This window comes from Microcaecilia unicolor, chromosome 6 (assembly GCF_901765095.1).
Source record: "Microcaecilia unicolor chromosome 6, aMicUni1.1, whole genome shotgun sequence".
In the NCBI taxonomy this organism is placed as follows: domain Eukaryota; kingdom Metazoa; phylum Chordata; class Amphibia; order Gymnophiona; family Siphonopidae; genus Microcaecilia; species Microcaecilia unicolor.
Genome location: NC_044036.1, coordinates 286,262,331 through 286,281,878, shown reverse-complemented (window position 1 = coordinate 286,281,878; position 19,548 = coordinate 286,262,331). Strand labels below are relative to the sequence as shown.

Below are 19,548 nucleotides of genomic sequence, written 5' to 3'. Positions count from 1 at the left end.
TCCAGCATATCTCCTTCCCCAAACCGGGTCCATCTCCCCCCCCAAACTGGGTCCAGCATATCTCCATCCCTCCCATTCCCAGATCCTACATATCTCCATCTCTTCCCTCCCAACCCCGCAAACTAGTCTAGCATATCTCCATCTCCCCCCCCCAACCCCCACTATCTCCATCCCTCCCAATCTCAGGTCCTGCATATCTCCATCTCCCTCCCTCCATCCCAGGTCCAGCATATCTCCATTATCCCCCCCCCCCCATCCCAAGTCCAGCATATCTCCATTCCCTCCCATAAGCCCAAGTCCAGTATACCTCCCTTCCCACCAATCCCAGGTCCAGCATATTTCCATCTCCTCCTCTTCTTCTACTACTAGTAAATATTTCTATAGCACTACTAGATGTATGCAGCACTGTGCACTCTATATGCAGGTACTTTTTCTGTCCTAGAGGGCTCACAACCTGTTTTTGTACCTGGGGCAATGGAGGGTTAAGTGACTTGCCCAGAGTCACAAGGAGCTGCAGAGGGAATCAAACCCAGTTCCCCAGGTTCTCAGGCCATTGCACTAACCACTAGGCTACACCTTCACTCCACCATCTCCTCCACTCCCCCCCCCAAAAAAAAAAACTGGGCCCAGCACATCATCATCCAAGTTTCAACTTCCCTCCCCCTTCCCATCCAGTATATTTGCCTCTCCCTCTCTCCCCCTGCCCCCACCTAGGTCAGCACATCTCCAGCTTCCTCTCCCTCCCCCACCTCCCACGGATCCATCGTTTCTACTTCACTTCCCACCTGGGTCCTCCAAATTTGCATGCATCAGCTGCAGCCATTAAGGCACTCTGCCTCCGGCCAGGCTCAGGCCCATTCCTCTCCAATGTCCTGCCCTTGTGGAAACAGGAAATTGTATCAGAGGAGGCAGGACATTGGGGGCAGAGTGCCTTAGTCACTGCTGCTGATACATGCAAGAGGAGGGATAGAAACACTAGTGGGGGGTTGTACAGATAGAAATGCTGAACTTGAGAGCATATGGGGAGAGAGAAGGATAAAGAGATAGAAACACTGAACTTGGGAACATAGGGGTAGAGAGAAGGATATAAAATGACTGGACCTGGGAAGGAGAGAGAGGTCAGTGATTTTAAAAAATGGCTTTTGTAGTGCTGTTTTTTGGGGGTCTGCTGGTAGTCGGCCTGGCCATTGAAAAACCAGCCAGGCTAGCTCAGAATCAGCTACTTGGCAACCCTAGGTCAGACAGTTCTCCCTTTACCAATGGCAGATGGAAAGCCAGTGTGAGCACCCCCTGCACCACATCCTGTGGAGAAGGAGTCCTTCTCAGAACTGTCCATTGCATTCGGGAGCATCTGAAGGAGGAGGAAATCCTACCAGACCAGGCGTGTGGTGAGCTCCTGAGACCTGAAAGTTTGATAAAGTGCAATCAGCAGCCTTGTCCTCCAAGGTAAGGCTGCACACAGCTGGGGGGAGGATGGTGAGGATGTCCTGGTCAGGCAGAAGCTTTTTTTTTTTTGAACATTTTATAAATATTACATTCCAACACAAGGAATAGGAAAAGTATCCAATTATACATATAACATCAAGAAAAGAAAGGTTCCTACATCTTTACCATCTATGATATGATACTGTAACCCACTTTATGGGAGGAGAGAAATATACAAAAAAGACAATTGTATCAAGAATTAAGTTTATGAAATATAAACATAATATCATGGATAGACTAATTAATGCCTACTTCCTTTCTCCATCTCTAAGATCTAAGTAAATTCTCCGAGTAGGTTCCAAAAACACATACTGATACTATTCAAAGAAATAAGGCATTTACATAGAAATGTAATTTAAGGGGCTTTGATGTTAGCTTCAGAAATTTTAGTACAGTGCTGGGCAGACTTCTACTACTACTACTTATCATTTCTATAGCGCTACTAGACGTATGCAGCGCTGTACACTTGAACATGAAGAGACGTTCCCTGCTAGACAGAGCTTACAATCTAATTAGAATCTAATTAGAACAAACAGGACAAATAAGAGATAAGGGAATTACTAAGGTGGGGATGATAAAATGAGGGTACTAACTCTACTAGTCCTGTGATGCCTGCTACTGTCTTCCTGGGTCTGATATGCCCTTCCAGTGCATGGTGCTGCCTTCCAAAAGGAGGCTTCGCCATCCCGTATTTGAGACAACCTGGAAATGCCTCGTGGTGGCCAAGACTTCTACAGTCTGTGCCCTGAAAATGGCAAGGACAAATCAAACTTGGGTATACATATAAAGTATCGTACCGTATGGCCATATTGAGCCTGCCATTGAGTGGGAAAGTGCGGGGTACAAATGTTACAAATAAATAAATAAATACCATGTAAAATGAGTTTATCTTGTTGGGCAGACTGGCGGACCATACATTTATCTGCCATCATAGACTATGTTACTATATGTAAATCTGAGGTAAAACATGCCACATTTTGCCAAACCTCTTTCTCTCAAAACCCAAAAGGATTTTCATCTGGGTTGGGTGGCCCTTGCAACATCAGGAAAAACTTGTATCTTTTGACCACAATATAACAAATCTTTAAACTTAAAAAATAATTTTAGCACCTTCATTTTATTACTCTCTTTTCAAAAAGTAACTAGGAGAGTCTGTGTTGAGGAAGCATGAAGTAGAAGCTTTGTATTTTCTGTGGAGACACTCATTGTAGGCTGTGAAATCTGGATGTCCTGAATCTGAGATGTACTTTTTGTTGCAAAGGGCAGCCATGTCTAAGGGGTCTACTACTACTACTAATCATTTCCATAGTGCTACTAGATGTGTGCAGTGCAGATTATATGCCTGTACTTTCTCTGTCCCTAGAGGGCTCACAATTAAGATTTTTTTTTTTGTACCTGGGGTAATGGAGGTTTAATTGACTTGCCCAAGATCACAAGGAGCTGCAGTGGGAATTGAACCGAAGTCACCACGATCAACGCCTGCTGCACTAACCATTAGACTACTCCTCTACTCCTTTTGCTAAGGTGCGCTAACAGATTTAGGGATCCTTTTACAAAGGCGTGCTAAAAATAAGCACGCGCTAAACGTTAGAGACACCCATATATTTCTATGGGCAGCTAACATAGCATAACATAGTAGATGACGGCAGAAAAAGACCATCCAGCCTGCCCAACAAGATAAACTCATATGTGCTACTTTTTGTATATACCTTACCTTGATTTGTATCTGCCATTTTCAGGGCACAGATTGTAGAAGTCTGCCCAGCACTAGCCCTGCCTCCCCCCCACTGGCTCTGCCACCCATCTCTAGTGTTTAGTGCGCACTAATCATTAGTGCACACTAAAAATGCTAACACATCTTTGTAAAAGAACCCCTTAGTGCGTGCTAATTGTTAGCATGTGCTAAATGATAAAATGCAATTAATTGTTAGCGCACGTTAAATTTGTTAGTGCACCTTAGTAAAAGGACCCCTAAATATGCACTAAACAAGCAAATGTCACACTCTGTCACACTGGTCAGGAAAAGTGAGCCCTTGGGCCACTACCGATAACTGGCAGCAGACGGTAGAATAAACCAGGAAACAAGCCGGGTCTAGCTGAAACTGAAAGTAGCAAGGTTAGCACTGCAACAAACTCTCACAGATGAAAACTTTTCTGAGGACCTCTGTTGCAAAGGCAAACTAGAAAGGTTCCAGGTGGTTAATAAAGGCAAAATACCAGGGAGGTCACCAGGTTAGGGTGCTGCTTAATTCCAAAAATCCTAAGACAGTCTGGAAGGCTGGAAGATCCGGACCAGACCGGAATGATTTCTGGAACATGGGAAACAGCAAGCAGACAGTCCATCACAGCCACCAGGTCTGACCACCAGGTGGCAAAATGAATGAGAGCATGAAACATGGGCACAATCGTGACAGCAAATGATGCATGTGCTGAGAAACCCCAGTAATGAGCGGTGCTGGTTGTGTGCTGAGCACCATCTGCTCATTTTTCCTTTGCTACTGCAGAATCACCTCAGGTGTTCATTGTCATATTTATTTATCTATCTATCCAATTTATGATCCTCTTCTTCCTGAGGGATGCAAAGTGGTTTACAAAAATGTACAACTAAAGCATGCATAATCAAAAATAAAATCCTAGAATTACAATGATGAATGTTTGTATTATCTGGTGGATGAGGTTGGTCTTGTAGAGGTTGGTCACATGTTTCTGAGTGGGATGGGTGGCCTGTGTCATTTCTGCCACATATCTTGCTTGGGATCTGGCCTTATCCCCTCTTCTCTTCCACCAGGGCTCCTCTGTGCTTGTTCCATACTTTCTTAAAGTAGATGTGGGTTTTGCCTCTGTCTACACATTGAGAGGCTGTTTTGTATGCCTTTGTGAGCTGCTGATAAATGTGCCCTATGCCTTGTGTAGGTGGAAGCTCTCTGATCCAGGAGCTTGCTCTGCTGTGTGTGGATTTGGGGTTGCTCAGCGGACTGTAATTTGTGTTGAGAGTCATGCTGGGCTGGAGACTGTGCTGGGGGATGAGCTGTGCACAGAGGAAGAAAAGCCACCAAGCCTGATACAGTGTCTAGTGAACATCTGCCCCTTGGGGTGGCATGTGGTAAGTGACCTGTCTTGTTTATTTTCTCTTCTCACAGTGATCTGGCCTGCTCTTCTTTCAGGGGCACTTGGGTGGTAACATCACTGGACATCTTTTAGAATATGTCCCACAGACATTAGTGAACTGATATTCAAAATGCACCTGATATTCAAAATGATTCAAATGGCCAGGAGAGGCTCCTGGCCATTTAAATTCCCTGTACGGGGCTAACCAGTCATTTTTAGCAGCACTTAAACAGATAGTTAAAAATGCTCGGTTAGCACTCAAGTTGAAACCAGCTACTTTGGGGGCATTTCGGGGCAGAGTCAGCACTTAGCTGGTTAAGTGCCAATTTTTAGCACTTAACTGGCTAAGATAACCATATAAATAGTACCGCATAAAACTCAATCCTATCATTATACAGTTCTTCATTGCTATGTTTTTGCCAGCCAAGAAAACAACAGGGTAACCAATCCACAAACTCCAAGATAGGAAACAAACAAAGCAGATCAGTATATGAAAAAAACAAGGTTTAGTAGAAAATTGTTGAATAAAATTAGAAAGGTCGACACAGACTGTGTTTCGCCCAACTGGGCTGCATCAGGAGCTACAAAACAAACAATTGTATAACAATTAGAAAAACAAATTAAATATGTAATAATAATAAAAAAAACAATTAAAAGACAATCATAATTTAAAACATATAATCATGATCAAAGGCTAGGCTGATATCACAAAACACCATGGTAATATAATCCAATATAGAAATAAAACATCATAATGAAAAAATTATAAACATATGAATTGAGTATTAAAATATTAAAATATAACCATACAGGCTGATAACGTAGCTCACCAAAAACAGGAATGTGATAGTATGTATATCATAAATATAAATATAAATGTATAACGTACATATAAAATACATATTAAAATCCAAAATAATAATAATAATATTGAATAAATGAAGTACATGCTGCAATATGACCAAACATGTAGGTATGTGTCCACTTTATTATAAATATATGTAAATCAATTTTCATTTTCTATCTTAGGGTTATATGTTTGGTCATATTGCAGCATATACTTCGTTTACTCAATATTTATTATTATTATTATTATTTTGGATTGTAATATGTATTTTATATGAACGTTAGACATTTATATTTATGATATACATACTGTCACATTCCTGTTTTTGGTGTGCTACGTTATCAGCCTGTATGGTTATATTTTAATATTTTAATATTCAATTCATATGTTTATAATTTTTTCATTATGATGTTTTATTATTATGATGTTTTATTTCTATGTTGGATTATATTACCATGGTGTTTCGTGATATCAGCCTAGCCTTTGATCATGATTATATGTTTTAAATTATGATTGTCTTTTAATTGTTTTTTTAAAAATATTATTACATATTTAATTTGTTTTTCTAATTGTTTTTGTTATACAATTGTTTGTTTTGTAGCCCCTGATGCAGCCCAGTTGGGTGAAACACAACCTGTGTCGGGCTTTCTAATTTTCTGATGAAGAAGGGCAACCTTCAAAAGCTAATCAAGAAATGTATTAAGTTATGTCCAATAAAAAAGGTATCATCTTATTTTCTTTTCCACGTTTTATTTTGTTTGATTTCTATTGATAATTTTATTCAGCAATTTTCTATTAAATCTTGTTTTTTTTCATATACTGATCTGCTTTGTTTCCCATCCTATGTTTTTGCCAGCTCCATATATCCAGAAATTCAATGCCGGAGTCCAGACATGGCCTGGTATTGAAATTCTGGGTATAATGCCGGCAGCGGTCAGCAAAATGTTGATTGCTGCTGGTTGAATATCGGACTCATTGCATTTTCTGTTCTTAGAAGAAATAGGATATTTACTGGTCAGTATTAAGCTGGCAGGAATTTCTAGGCAGTCTTTGGTTTTATTGGTGCCCCAATATTTGATGCATGCAAAAGATTATAGCCCAGCAGTACACCAATAGGATGATTTCATAAGAGGGCAGGAAATGTTATTGTATAAAGATACAGAGTCACACATGATCTTTATAAAATACTAGTAAAAAAGGCCCGTTTCTGACACAAATGAAACGGGCGCTAGCAAGGTTTTCCTCGGAGTGTGTATGTTTGGGAGAGTGTATGTGAGAGTGACTGTTTGAGAGTCAGAGTGAAAGTGTGAGTGTGTGAGAGAGAGAGTGAGTCTCTCCCTGAGCCCTGCCCTCCCAATCCATGGCCATCCATGTTTCTCTGTCACCTGCCCCCTCCATTCATCCCTATCCTGCATTTCCCCTCTCTGCCTGAGGCCTGCCCTGCAATCCATATCCATCCATGCCCATCTGTCCCCTCTATTCATCCCTATCCAGCAATTCCCCTCTCCCTGAGTCCTGCCCTTCCAATCCATGCCCATCCATGCTCCTCTGTCACCTGGCCCCTCCATTCATCACTATCCAGCAATTGCCCTCTCTCCCTTAGGCCTGCCCTACAATTCATATCCATCCATGCCCATCTGTCCCCTCTATTCATCCCTATCCAGCAATTTCCCTCTCTCCCTGAGTCCTGCCCTCCCAATCCATGCCCATCCATGCTCCTCTGTCCCCTGCCCCCTCCATTCATCCATTTCCAGCAATTCCCCTCTCTCCATGGGCACTGCCCCCTCCATTCATCCCTATCCAGCATTTCCCCTCTCTGCCTGAGGCCTGCCCTGCAATCCATATCCATCCATGCCCATCTGTCCCCTTTATTCATCCCTATCCAGCAATTTCCCTCTCTCCCTGAGTCCTGCCCTCCCAATCCATGCCCATCCATGCTCCTCTGTCCCCTGCCCCCTCCATTCATCCATTTCCAGCAATTCCCCTCTCTCCATGGGCACTGCCCCCTCCATTCATCCCTATCCAGCATTTCCCCTCTCTGCCTGAGGCCTGCCCTGCAATCCATATCCATCCATGCCCATCTGTCCCCTCCATTCATCCCTATCCAGCAAGTCCCCTCTCCCTGAGTCCTGCCCTTCCAATCCATGCCCATCCATGCTCCTCTGTCACCTGGCCCCTCCATTCATCCCTATCCAGCAATTGCCCTCTCTGCCTGAGGCCTGCCCTGCAATCCATATCCATCCATGCCCATCTGTCCCCTCTATTCATCCCTATTCAGAGCTGTGGTCACACCTCTCCTTAAGAAGCCTTCACTTGACCCTACTTGTCCCTCTAATTACCGACCCATCTCCCTCCTTCCTTTTCTCTCCAAATTACTTGAGCGTGCTGTTCACCGCCGCTGCCTTGATTTTCTCTCCTCACATGCTATTCTTGACCCATTACAATCTGGTTTTCGCCCTCTCCACTCAACCGAAACTGCGCTTACTAAAGTCTCCAATGACCTATTACTGGCTAAATCCAGAGGTCAATATTCCATCCTCATTCTTCTTGATCTTTCCGCTGCTTTTGACACTGTCGATCACAGCATACTTCTCGATACCCTGTCCTCACTTGGATTCCAGGGCTCTGTCCTTTCCTGGTTCTCTTCCTACCTCTCCCTCCGCACCTTTAGTGTTCACTCTGGTGGATCCTCTTCTACTTCTATCCCTCTGCCTGTCGGCGTACCTCAGGGTTCTGTTCTTGGTCCCCTCCTCTTTTCTATCTACACTTCTTCCCTTGGTTCATTAATCTCATCCCATGGCTTTTCCTACCATCTCTATGCTGATGACTCCCAAATCTACCTTTCTACCCCTGATATCTCACCTTGCATCCAAACCAAAGTTTCAGCGTGCTTGTCTGACATTGCTGCCTGGATGTCTCAACGCCACCTGAAATTAAATATGACCAAAAACCGAGCTTCTCATTTTCCCCCCCAAACCCACCTCCTCGCTCCCCCCGTTTTCTATTTCTGTTGATGGCTCTCTCATTCTCCCTGTCTCCTCAGCTCGAAACCTTGGGGTCATCTTTGACTCTTCTCTCTCCTTCTCTGCTCATATCCAGCAGACCGCCAAGACCTGTCGTTTCTTTCTTTACAACATCCGTAAAATCCGCCCCTTTCTTTCCGAGCACTCTACCAAAACCCTCATCCACACCCTTGTCACCTCTCGTTTAGACTACTGCAATCTGCTTCTTGCTGGCCTCCCACTTAGTCACCTCTCCCCTCTCCAGTCGGTTCAAAACTCTGCTGCCCATCTCATCTTCCGCCAGGGTCGCTTTACTCATACTACCCCTCTCCTCAAGAACCTTCACTGGCTCCCTATCCGTTTTCGCATCCTGTTCAAACTTCTTCTACTAACCTATAAATGTATTCACTCTGCTGCTCCCCAGTATCTCTCCACACTCGTCCTTCCCTACACCCCTTCCCGTGCACTCCGCTCCATGGATAAATCCTTCTTATCTGTTCCCTTCTCCACTACTGCCAACTCCAGACTTCGCGCCTTCTGTCTCGCTGCACCCTACGCCTGGAATAAACTTCCTGAGCCCCTACGTCTTGCCCCATCCTTGGCCACCTTTAAATCTAGACTGAAAGCCCACCTCTTTAACATTGCCTTTGACTCGTAACCACTTGTAACCACTCGCCTCCACCTACCCTCCTCTCTTCCTTCCCGTTCACATTAATTGATTTGATTTGCTTACTTTATTTATTTTTTGTCTATTAGATTGTAAGCTCTTTGAGCAGGGACTGTCTTTCTTCTATGTTTGTGCAGCGCTGCGTATGCCTTGTAGCGCTATAGAAATGCTAAATAGTAGTAGTAGTAGTAGTAGTAATTTCCCTCTCTCCCTGAGTCCTGCCCTCCCAATCCATGCCCATCCATGCTCCTCTGTCCCTTGCCCCCTCCATTCATCCCTTTTCAGCAATTTCCCTCTTTCCCTGAGCCCTGCCCTCCCAATCCATGCTCCTCTGTCCCCTGCTGCCTCCATTCATCCTTTTCCAGCAAGTCCCCTCTCTCCCTTCCATGGCCCCCCCTCGCATCCATGCTCCTCTCTCTCCCATGTCCCAGCCTGGCCCGCCCTCTTCTCCCCCCCCCTTCGCATCCATGCATCCCTTTTTTGTTTTTTTTATTCTTTTTAACTTTACCTCCGTGGCGTTTCCGGCAGCGAAGCGTCAGGGAAGGAGGCGGCGCTCCCGACGTCTAGCTTTCCCTTCGCTGTGTTCCGCCTTTTTTTGAAGGCGGAACACAGCGAAGGGAAGGCTAGACGTCGGGAGCGCCGCCTCCTTCCCTGACGCTTCGCTTCCGGATTTGTTTGTTTAGACGCGAGGGCGGGGCAGAGACGGCTGGGTGGCTTCACACCACGAACGCCACGAACCCTACAGCCAGGGACTCAGGGAGTGACGTCAGATGGCTTCAGAACGTTGTCCTCATTAGAACGTTCACGGTGCGTTTTATTATATTAGATTAGTACAAATCCAGCAGAACTTGCACCTAGATTGAAGACGACAATCAGGGCCACCGAGAGGGGGGAGCAAAATTCCCCAGCCTCCAGGGGGGGGGGGGGGGGCCGGCCTGGTGCCACCAACCTTCTTCTTGCTTGTCTGCTTATGGGTCTGTCCTCTCCTGATCCCATGTGCCACCCAGAAACCAGATGATTGCATTAGCACAATATCATGTTAATGCAATCATCCAGGTCCTGACTTCCAGCACGGATACAGGAGCAGGAAAGGAAAGACCGTGGGAGCAGGCAGGCAGGAAGAGGCTTGCCAGTGCCAGGCCCGAGCTCTCCCTTGGAGGCAGAGACAGAAAGTTAAGGGGGCGGGTGGGAGTGAGCAGCGATGCGAATGGGGCAGGATGGTGCGCGGCGGTCTGATTCTGCCCCGGGTCTGTCTGTGTCTCTTGGCGACCCTGATGACAATAGTAACACATACTTTATGAGCAGTGAGAACTTTGGGTTTTTCAAGAACTTTGAAGCTGGGTTTTTTTTTCTCTAAAGGATATCCTGTTCAAATCTGTCTTTGAGGCGTCTTCCATTAGCAGGGACTAGAATATGGAATAAACTTCCCTTTTCGTTTAGGAAAATGTTGAAAACTTATCTATTTGAACAATAATTTTGTTTTCATTTTATAGATCTGTTTGGATTTTAAATTTGTTTTGGCTTATTGTTTAAATGTTCTTATGTTTGTTATTCTTATTCTCCATTATTGGAGTATTCTCTAAAAGAATGTAAACTGCTTTAAATCCATTAGGAACAATAGTGGTATAGAAAATTCCTGTAGTATAGTATAGTATAAACTCTACCTTTGCACACTTAGGACTAGATTCAGTAAATGGTGCTGAAAAAGCAGTGCCAAAAAAATCTGCTTGGAGTGCTGTTCTGTAAACGGTGCTCTGAGTTGCATGCCATTTATAGAATAGTGCTTAGAGCCGATTTCCACACTAAACTTTGGGCACAAGGATTTACACCAACTGAAACCTGGTGCATAAGTTACTTGTGAATCCCCAGTATTCACTAATACTGTGTGTTCATCTTTAATAAAGGCCCCTCCCATGGCGCCCTTTTTTAGTTATGAGCTATAAGATTTCTGCATGGGTCTTTATAGAATAGCGCTTAGCAAGATGCTCATGCAAATCCAAATTGTTGCCAATTAATGCCAATAATTGATTGTTAACACCCAATTAAGTAGGAGGAGTGGCCTAGTGGTTAGAGTGGTGGACTTTGGTCCTGGGGAACTGGGTTCAATTCCCACTGCAGGCACAGGCAGCTCCTTGTGACTCTGGGCAAGTCACTTAACCCTCCATTGCCCCAGGTACAAATAAGTACCTAAGCCGCATTGAGCCTGCCATGAGTGGGAAAGTGCGGGGTACAAATAAAATAAAAATAAATAGTTGACTTATTAGCCAATTTAATAGGGCGTGTACATTTGCATGCCATTTACAGAATCTGAGAGTTACTGTATAGATGTGCATCAGCTTGCAGCATGTGTACTTTTAGGCATGATGTCACTAACTTTATAATCACCCATTTATACGTCAGAATGGTTTATAAAATTACCCACCAAATGACTGAGTGCTTTATTCAACGATAGCTGAATGACACATCTGCACTAGAGTATCCAAAAGACCGTGATGTCCTCCGTAATGATGCATGGAAGAAAACGCGTTTGTATGTGTGGAGCCCTTTGATAGGAGAGTGCTCGGTTACCTGTGGCACAGGTGAGTCACAAAAGCTATAAGTTCGATTCAGATCTTCTGCAGAGAAAGCAGTTTCTAGCTAGTCTTTTCTCGACTACGTGTACTTTCTTCTAGCTGATACAAAGCTTATGCATTTCTTCCCACAGTCCTCCTTGTACAGACGATGTCACTAGTTCCCACTCCAATGTGAGGCTAAGCATGCCACATCTCGCTCTGCTTTCTTCTAGCCTTCCTTCACTGTCCTTGTCCTGCCCATGTCTTTCTCTTTCTTGCCCATCTGCTTAGTCCCGCTCTTCCTCACTTCCTGACTTTTGCTGTGAATGTACTTTTCTGCTGTTAACTCTTGGATTTTCAGGGATACCCTTTTGTTCTGTGGGTTGATGGAGTTAATGTTATGTTGAACACATTGGGAGGAGCTGATGGTGTTGTTATTTGGAATACATTGCTGAAAGAGCTGAGGTTGCTTTCAGGTGATGTTGCTTTCTGCTGAGCCCTCAGGACTTGGTTGTAGATATAAACCTTGTAGTCTTGATTGAATTCTGATATGTTTGTTCAAAGAAAAGGTCAACTTTGGGTTAATTGATATGGGTGTGAGAAGAAAGATATTGCAGAGAGTCTGACTTAGTATTAACTAGTACAAAGGGTTCCATATTATGTATGTTATCACTGAGTATGTTTGAACATGGGTCATTACGCTTATGAGTGAGGTCCTATATATGAGGATATCTGATTATTATTTATCATTTCATGAGCTATGCATGATTTTTGTTGATATGTACTGATGTTATTGTTATATAATTGTATTGATTGACTTGATTGCATTATTTTATTGAATATTATTTCAATATGTTATATTTTTGTTTATTGGAGTGTATTATTCTACAACCTTGAACACTATTTAATTAATTATGTTCAATTTATTAACCATCTTCCCTGGGACTCAAGGTGTGTTTTATGGGAAGGCATGAAAGAAGAATAGAGTTATTATATCAGGAAAGCTGGGGTTTACACACATATACCTTTCTCCTCTAAGCTATCTCACATTTTCTTCATTTCCAGGGGCAGCAGAGGTACACTATGTGTGTGTGGATTTTGACAGCAGGGCAGAGACTCTGGAGGAGCATTGCGATCAGGTGCCCAAGCCAGACACAAGACCTGAAGACTGTAATACAGAGCCCTGTCCCCCCAGGTAAAGGAAGTCAAGACACAGTGTTTGACTATATTGACTGATTTGTTTCTAGTTTATTGAATTTTATATTGTTTATGCATTAGCTCATGAATTTGTTGTAAATTGCTTGGGTAATCCACTGCGAATGATAAGGCAGGATATTAACAGAAGAAAACACAACATAGCACTCCCCAATTCAGTGGAGAATTCTAAGTTGCTCATTTGGAAAGGAGGGGAAGAGGAATGGTGATCTGACCTTAAATCAGTGGCGTAGCCACAGGTGGGCCTGGGTGGGCCAGGGCCCGCCTACTTAGGGCTTAGGCCCACCCAACAGTAGCACAAGTTTAGCGGTAGCTGGTGGAGATCCCAAGCTCCGCCAGCTGAAGACTTCCGCCTAATGGTAACAAAAACGCTACTCTCAACGATACCGGAACCTGCACATGCTCAGTTTTCAGCGAATGCCTTTGCAGACTGCCAAGGTGGAAAGAAGCGTTTTCCTGCCAGCTTAGATATTTTTTTGGTGATGGTAGTGATGGAGGGGGGGGGGGGGGGGGGAGGGAGGGGAGAACACTTTCTCATGTCGTTTTCCTCACTGGGCCTTCATGACACGGTCCTCTGAAGAACCAACTCTGAATATTCACCTTCTTCCTTTAGAGAAAATGACAGCAGTCTTGATTGCCAGTCATTGGTTTGGATGGTCTAATAACATGTAATAGTAACAGAGAAACCCAGAAAGCCCTGGATTCTATATAAGGCGCAGTGAGTTGCGTGTGTTAAATTGGGCGCCCGCCCAATTTATGTGTGCAACTTAATTGAGTAACGAGCCCATCAGCAGTGATAATTGGCTAATAACCAATTATCAGCACTAATTGGAATTTACGTGCGCATAAATTCTAACGTGCATAGCTGAAAAAGGGGCATGGCCATGGGAGAGGTGTGGGCTTGTCAGGGCGTTCTTCAAATTTACATGCATGATTATAGAATTAGGGGGAACCGTGCCAAATTTAGGTGCGGGTATTTACACCAGGTTTTCAGTGGCGTAAATGCCTGCACCTAAATCCCCGGCCCTATGTGTTATTCTATAAACTGTACCTAGCTTTAGGCGCAGTTTATAGAATAGCACTAAGCGCTATTTTTTATACACCATTTACAGAATCTGGCCCTAAATGAAGACAGATAAAGAGCTGCATGGTCCATCCAGTCTGCCTAACAAGGTGGCCAGAGCCACACCCACCACTCGGTGTAGGTCATAGTCATTCATGTTTAAACACTGGTTGGCAGTTTGCCATCATGCCATCCACATAGAGATGGTTAAATATGAAGCGGTCTTGAAATAATATATGATAAAACCAAAAGTTTTGCTAATGGTATTAACTTGCTAATTTCAACATTAAGATATCATCTCCTCCCCCTTGAGATGTAAAGCACCCTCTCTCATAGCACATGATAAAGAGATATACAGTACGCAGACTTGATCTTCATCTGTCTTTTGTCATTTGTGGGACACAGACCATAGAGTCTGCCCAGCACTGGCCTTAGTTCCCAGCTACTGGAGTTGCCAAATCATTATCTGTTTTTTTCCATTTGCAGGACACAGACTGCAAATCTGTAGTCAGTTATTTTTAGAGAATAGTTAATTGTACATTAATTTCAAGGTGATAGAAAAACCTTAAGCAGCCAATGGAGGGCAGGGCATAGCAGAGTGCTTTGCGTTGACACACCCAAAGCCATTGTTGACTGCATTGTACATGTGCATATCATCATTGCCCTGCACAGACACAAGGTATTGTGGTAGCAGAGGCTGGGATTTAGTGCTGGTTTTGTCTTTGTACTGCAGTGAAATTTTAGTTTGTGACTCCTTCATCTTGTTGTGAGGTGCCTTCTGTTTAATGCTTTTGTTTCTGCAGTTGGGAGGTTAAGGAGCTGACTCCTTGTACTGTGACCTGCGGAGGAGGGGTGATCCCGCTAGCTGTCCACTGTGTGAGGAAGGACAGGGGATTGACCCTTCCTCTCCCCCAGTCAAAATGCAACCAGATCCCCAGGCCAGAATCCAGTAAGACCTGTGGTGCTGAACCCTGCCCTGCAAGGTAATGTCCATTTTGGAAGGAGTGACTTGAGTAAAGAAATGCCGGAGGTTTCCCGTCCTACAAACTCCTTTTCTTTTTCATTGTCCTGTTAATAACCAAGAATCAGGTCAGTGTTGGAGCTTCCTGTCAGTATGCACTCTCTTAGCTGTCTGCTTTTATTTTAATGGGCTTGGACTATTGGAACTCTTTTTATTTGGGTAATTCAAAAACCCTCACAGCCAGACTGCAACTTCTTCAAAATACAATAGCAAGGATAATTTTAAGGAAATCTAACGTTGATAGTACAACACCACTTTTGAAGACTCTGCACTGGTTGCTTGTAGAAGTGCGAGTGGAATTTAAGGGGTCAATATTCAAAGTGATTTAAGTACCAGGAGAGGCTCCTGGCTGCTTAAATCACCTGTGTGAGGCAATCAGCTGATATTCAGTGGCACTTAACTGGTTAGTATCGCTAATATCACCATAGACCGGTAAAGTGAAAGCTGGCTATTTTGTGGGTGCTCCCAGGGACGAAGTTGGCACTTATGCAGTTAAGTGCCGATATTCAACACTTAACCATCCGAGTTAAGAGGCATCGGACCGCATAAAGCACAGTCATATCTTTATGCGGTGTTGCTTAGGCAGTTAAGTGACGCGTATCGCACTCAATCACATAAGAGATAGTCGGCCGCATACACCTAGATATTCAATGCTTGTGCCTGGACATGGCCTGGCATGGAATATCTGGGCATGGGGTAAATTCTATAAATGACGCCTAAAAAATCGGTGCAGAAGAAAAAACACTTAAGAAGTATTCTATAAGCCGCACCTAAAGTTTGGCATGGTTTATAGAATACACACTTAAGTGGAGAATCACACGTAAATGTAAGTGCAGCCATTTGTACCAACGAAAATGTGGTGCAAATGCCCACCCTGAAATTTACTTGCGGAGCACCAACATTCTGTAATTACGCATGTAACTTGAAGCCATGCCTCCGTTCTGCCCTAAAGTGCACATGACTCTTAACATTTCTGCACCCGCTTTTTGGGAACGTTTAGGCATAGATCCTGCATCTAACTTTATGCACATTGGTTCCAATTAAATCTAATTGGTGCCAATAATTGTTTGTTAAAAAGCTAATTGTTGGCACTAATTGGCTTGTTATTCAATTAAATTGCATGAGCAAATCAGGATCATGCCTAAATTTGTACACACAATTTTTGGCGACCTTTACAGAATCAGGGGATAATGCTGGCGGCAGCCAAAAACCTCTGATTTCTGCCAGCTGAATATCATTCTACTCCTAAGATTTTATGCTTTGCTTTTAAATTACTGTTTGTTCATAGCCTGCCCTATATGATCCTCTTCAGGAAGGTCAAGAAGAACTATTCATAGAAATAAGTTTGAATTTCCATCTGCAACATTTACTAAGCTTGTTTTGATGTGAAAGAAGCCTTTTGACGCCACATTTCCTGCTATGTGGAATTCTTTATCTTTAGAGCTGAAACGCAAAATAAATTATTTAAGGTTTCGACAGTAACTAAAGACCTGAAGGTCAATATTCAGCCAGTGGTGCTCAGCATTTTACTGACCAGCATTATTCCCATGTACTCAATGCCGGGCCTTGTCCAGGCTTTGGCATTGAATATCTGCCAGGATATACAGGCAATCCCACCCCCTTCTGACAGAGACAGATGGGACACTTTTAACCCAATGACAGAGGAGAACCTTGACAAAATCCTAAGAGACCTTTGACCAGCTACCTGCTCCCTCGACCCCTGTCCATTAAAGATAATGTAGCAGGCAAGTATGGGCCTCATAGAAGACGCCACAAAAACTGTGAACTCCTCTCTTTCTAATGAACAACTACCAACAGCATTAAAAAGGGCAGTGGTTCGCCCTTTGCTAAAGAAAAACCTTGACCAGGACAAACTTGAAAGTTACCAGCCAGTATCCAACATCTCATTTCTAGGGAAACTTATAGAACAAACAGTCTGTGTTCAACTCAGTGATTGGCTAGAAGAGAGAAACTGGCTAGATTCATGTCAATCTGGATTCAGACCCAGTTATGGAACAGAAACGGTCCTCATACCCCTACTAGCTAATCTTCACAGAAACCAAGACAGGGGATTCGCCTTGTTGTTAGTACTGCTAGATTTCTCAGCAGTTTTTAACACTTTGGATCATGATATCATGCTAGCACGACTGACAGAAACAGGTATCAATGGAACAGTACTTGCCTAGTTAAATGCTATCTATCAGACAGGCAACAATCCATAATGTTTGGCAGCAACTCATTGCCACCATGGGCACTGACCTGCGAGCTACCACAAGGATCGATACTGTCACCTATTCTGTTCAATATCTACCTCAAGCCACTAGTTGAGCTAATTTGGTCAATGGATACTCAGTTCTACATCTACACAGATGATGTGCAGCTACTCATACTCATTGAACCTGACTCATTGAGCCCCGAATAAACTGATTACCTGTTTAACATCAATTCAAGAATGGGCTAAACCAAACAAACTTTGCCTGAACCCAAGTAAAACCGAGTTTCTCTGGGTCCCTAACACAAGTGGATACATACCTGACTTCAAAATCTCTTTTGGGAAGTACGAACTCCCCCTCAAATCACAAATACAGTTAGAATCAACAGTTACTCTGACTCCTCAAATCCAAGCAACCTTCAAGAGCTGCGTTTACTATTTGCAACATCTACGCTGCTTACATTGAGAAGGTAAATCTTATCCCAGTTGTACATGCCATGATAACATCAAGAGTGGATTATTGTAATGCACTCTACAATGTTCTGACTACAAAGGGCCAGCGTAGAAGCAGAAAAGTAGCGTGATCAACAGGACTCTTCCAAAAAACCAAGGAGACATGATGAGGAAGTAGTATCTTTGTTCAATATTGAAAATGGACTCGACACGGCACCGTGTTTTGGCAAAGTGCCTGCATCGGAAGTCTGTATATTGTATGAGAAAACTGTGATGGTATTTTTTTTGCCACTTGCGCTCGGCGTCTTCGGACAACTCCATTCTCACAGAGATTCGTTTCCTGTTCAACCTTCATTTAAATATCATCACAGTTTCCCCATACAATATACAGACTCCTGATGCAGGTCCTTTGCCAAAACACAGTGCTGTGTCGAGTCCATTTTCAATATTGAATAAAGATACTACTTCCTCATCACATCTCCTTAGTTTTTTGGAAGAGTCCTGTTGATCACGCTAATTCTTTGCTTCTACATTGGTCTTCTGTAGCAGATTTGGTTTCTCCACTTCAGTGGGCATTCTACAAAGGGCCTGCACCAGCTCCAATTGATTCAGAATGCTGCAGCAAGATGGTTGCAAGCGACGTGACCACATCACACCATTTTTGCAAAAACTTCATTGGCTACCAGTACAATACAGGGCTAAATTTAAATCTCTATGTCTGATCTTCAAGGCCTTGGCCCCGAGTACCTGAAGAATCCTCTACACACCTTCAAGGACACTAAGGTCCTCTCAAGGACTATCACTACCACACCCTCTCCAAAATACATTACACAATGTGATACCGACAAGCGAGCCTTTTCCGGAGTAGCCCCCACACTCTGAAATGTACTCCTTGAAAGGCTCCGCTTAACACAAGACTATCTGTACTTCAGGAAGCAGGTTAAAGCTTGGCTCTTCAACCAGGCCTTTAATGGAAAAAGTAACTAACTTGTTAGTCTCACTCACATACACAAGGAGTGACACGGGCTGCACATACTGCAGTAGGACATGCTTATCTACTCCTACCTAGCTGAGATAATATTTAACCATCTCTCTGACCTCATGTGCAACTTTCTTTAAATTAGTCACCTTATTTTCTAACTCCACTTACGCTGTTACCTATCTATATGTTCCATCTTTGCTTATACCCTACACTGTCAATTAAAATGTTCTATTACATATTGTGTTGACATTGTAAGTAGTATACTATTCCATACTTCATATTGTTATTTGAATATTTTTAATGCTGTAATTGTCTATTGCTCATGTTTGATTTATTCTTACTATACACCGCTTTGAGTGAATTCCTTCAAAAAGGCAGTAAATAAATCCTAATAGATAAATAAATAAATATCTGTTTTTTCAGAGCCGGCTAACACATAGGGGTCCTTTTACTAAAGAGTTGGTGCATGCCAGTCTGGAACTACCACCAGGCTACCACAGGAGCCCGGTGGTATTTCCCACCCCCAGTGCACACCATTTCCGGTGCGACAAAAATATTTTATATTTTTGTAACACCAGTGCTTACCTGAATCATATTTACCTAGCGTCAGGTAAATATGATTCAGATTATTCTTTCCAATATGCATCACCTTGCATTTGTCCACATTAAATTTCATCTGCAAAGCCTTCTTCACAGAAAGGGAGTCTGTTCTAATTTAGATAGGAAACCAAAAGAATTGGAAGTTATATTGTTCAAATCCACTTCCAATAAGAAACTGGTATCTTGAATTTATAAAGCTATTTTGGTAATGGCAGCCCCACAAGAAAAAACACATGAAAAGACTTGGGAAGATTGCATAAAGCTCTTGGTTCAGACCTTTGATTAAAAATATATAGCTATTCCAGCCATTGCTCAATGGTGCCCGATTATCAGCAGCTGCA

At 43.2% G+C, this 19,548-nt stretch overlaps 1 protein-coding gene across 3 annotated transcripts in view; it reads left to right on the top strand.

Moving 5' to 3' along the window:
• The window catches only part of ADAMTS13 (ADAM metallopeptidase with thrombospondin type 1 motif 13), a 57,002-nt gene that overhangs the window by 24,047 nt on the left and 13,407 nt on the right, over positions 1 to 19,548 (top strand). For 2 of the 3 annotated variants that reach the window (XM_030207708.1, XM_030207707.1), the window contains exons 22-26: positions 1,267 to 1,446; positions 4,399 to 4,588; positions 11,562 to 11,688; positions 12,727 to 12,856; positions 14,743 to 14,922. In XM_030207708.1, coding sequence (XP_030063568.1) covers positions 1,267 to 1,446; positions 4,399 to 4,588; positions 11,562 to 11,688; positions 12,727 to 12,856; positions 14,743 to 14,922 — 807 coding nt within the window. The remainder of the gene's footprint in view (positions 1 to 1,266; positions 1,447 to 4,398; positions 4,589 to 11,561; positions 11,689 to 12,726; positions 12,857 to 14,742; positions 14,923 to 19,548) is intronic. The other variant, XM_030207709.1, reaches the window with a different exon arrangement.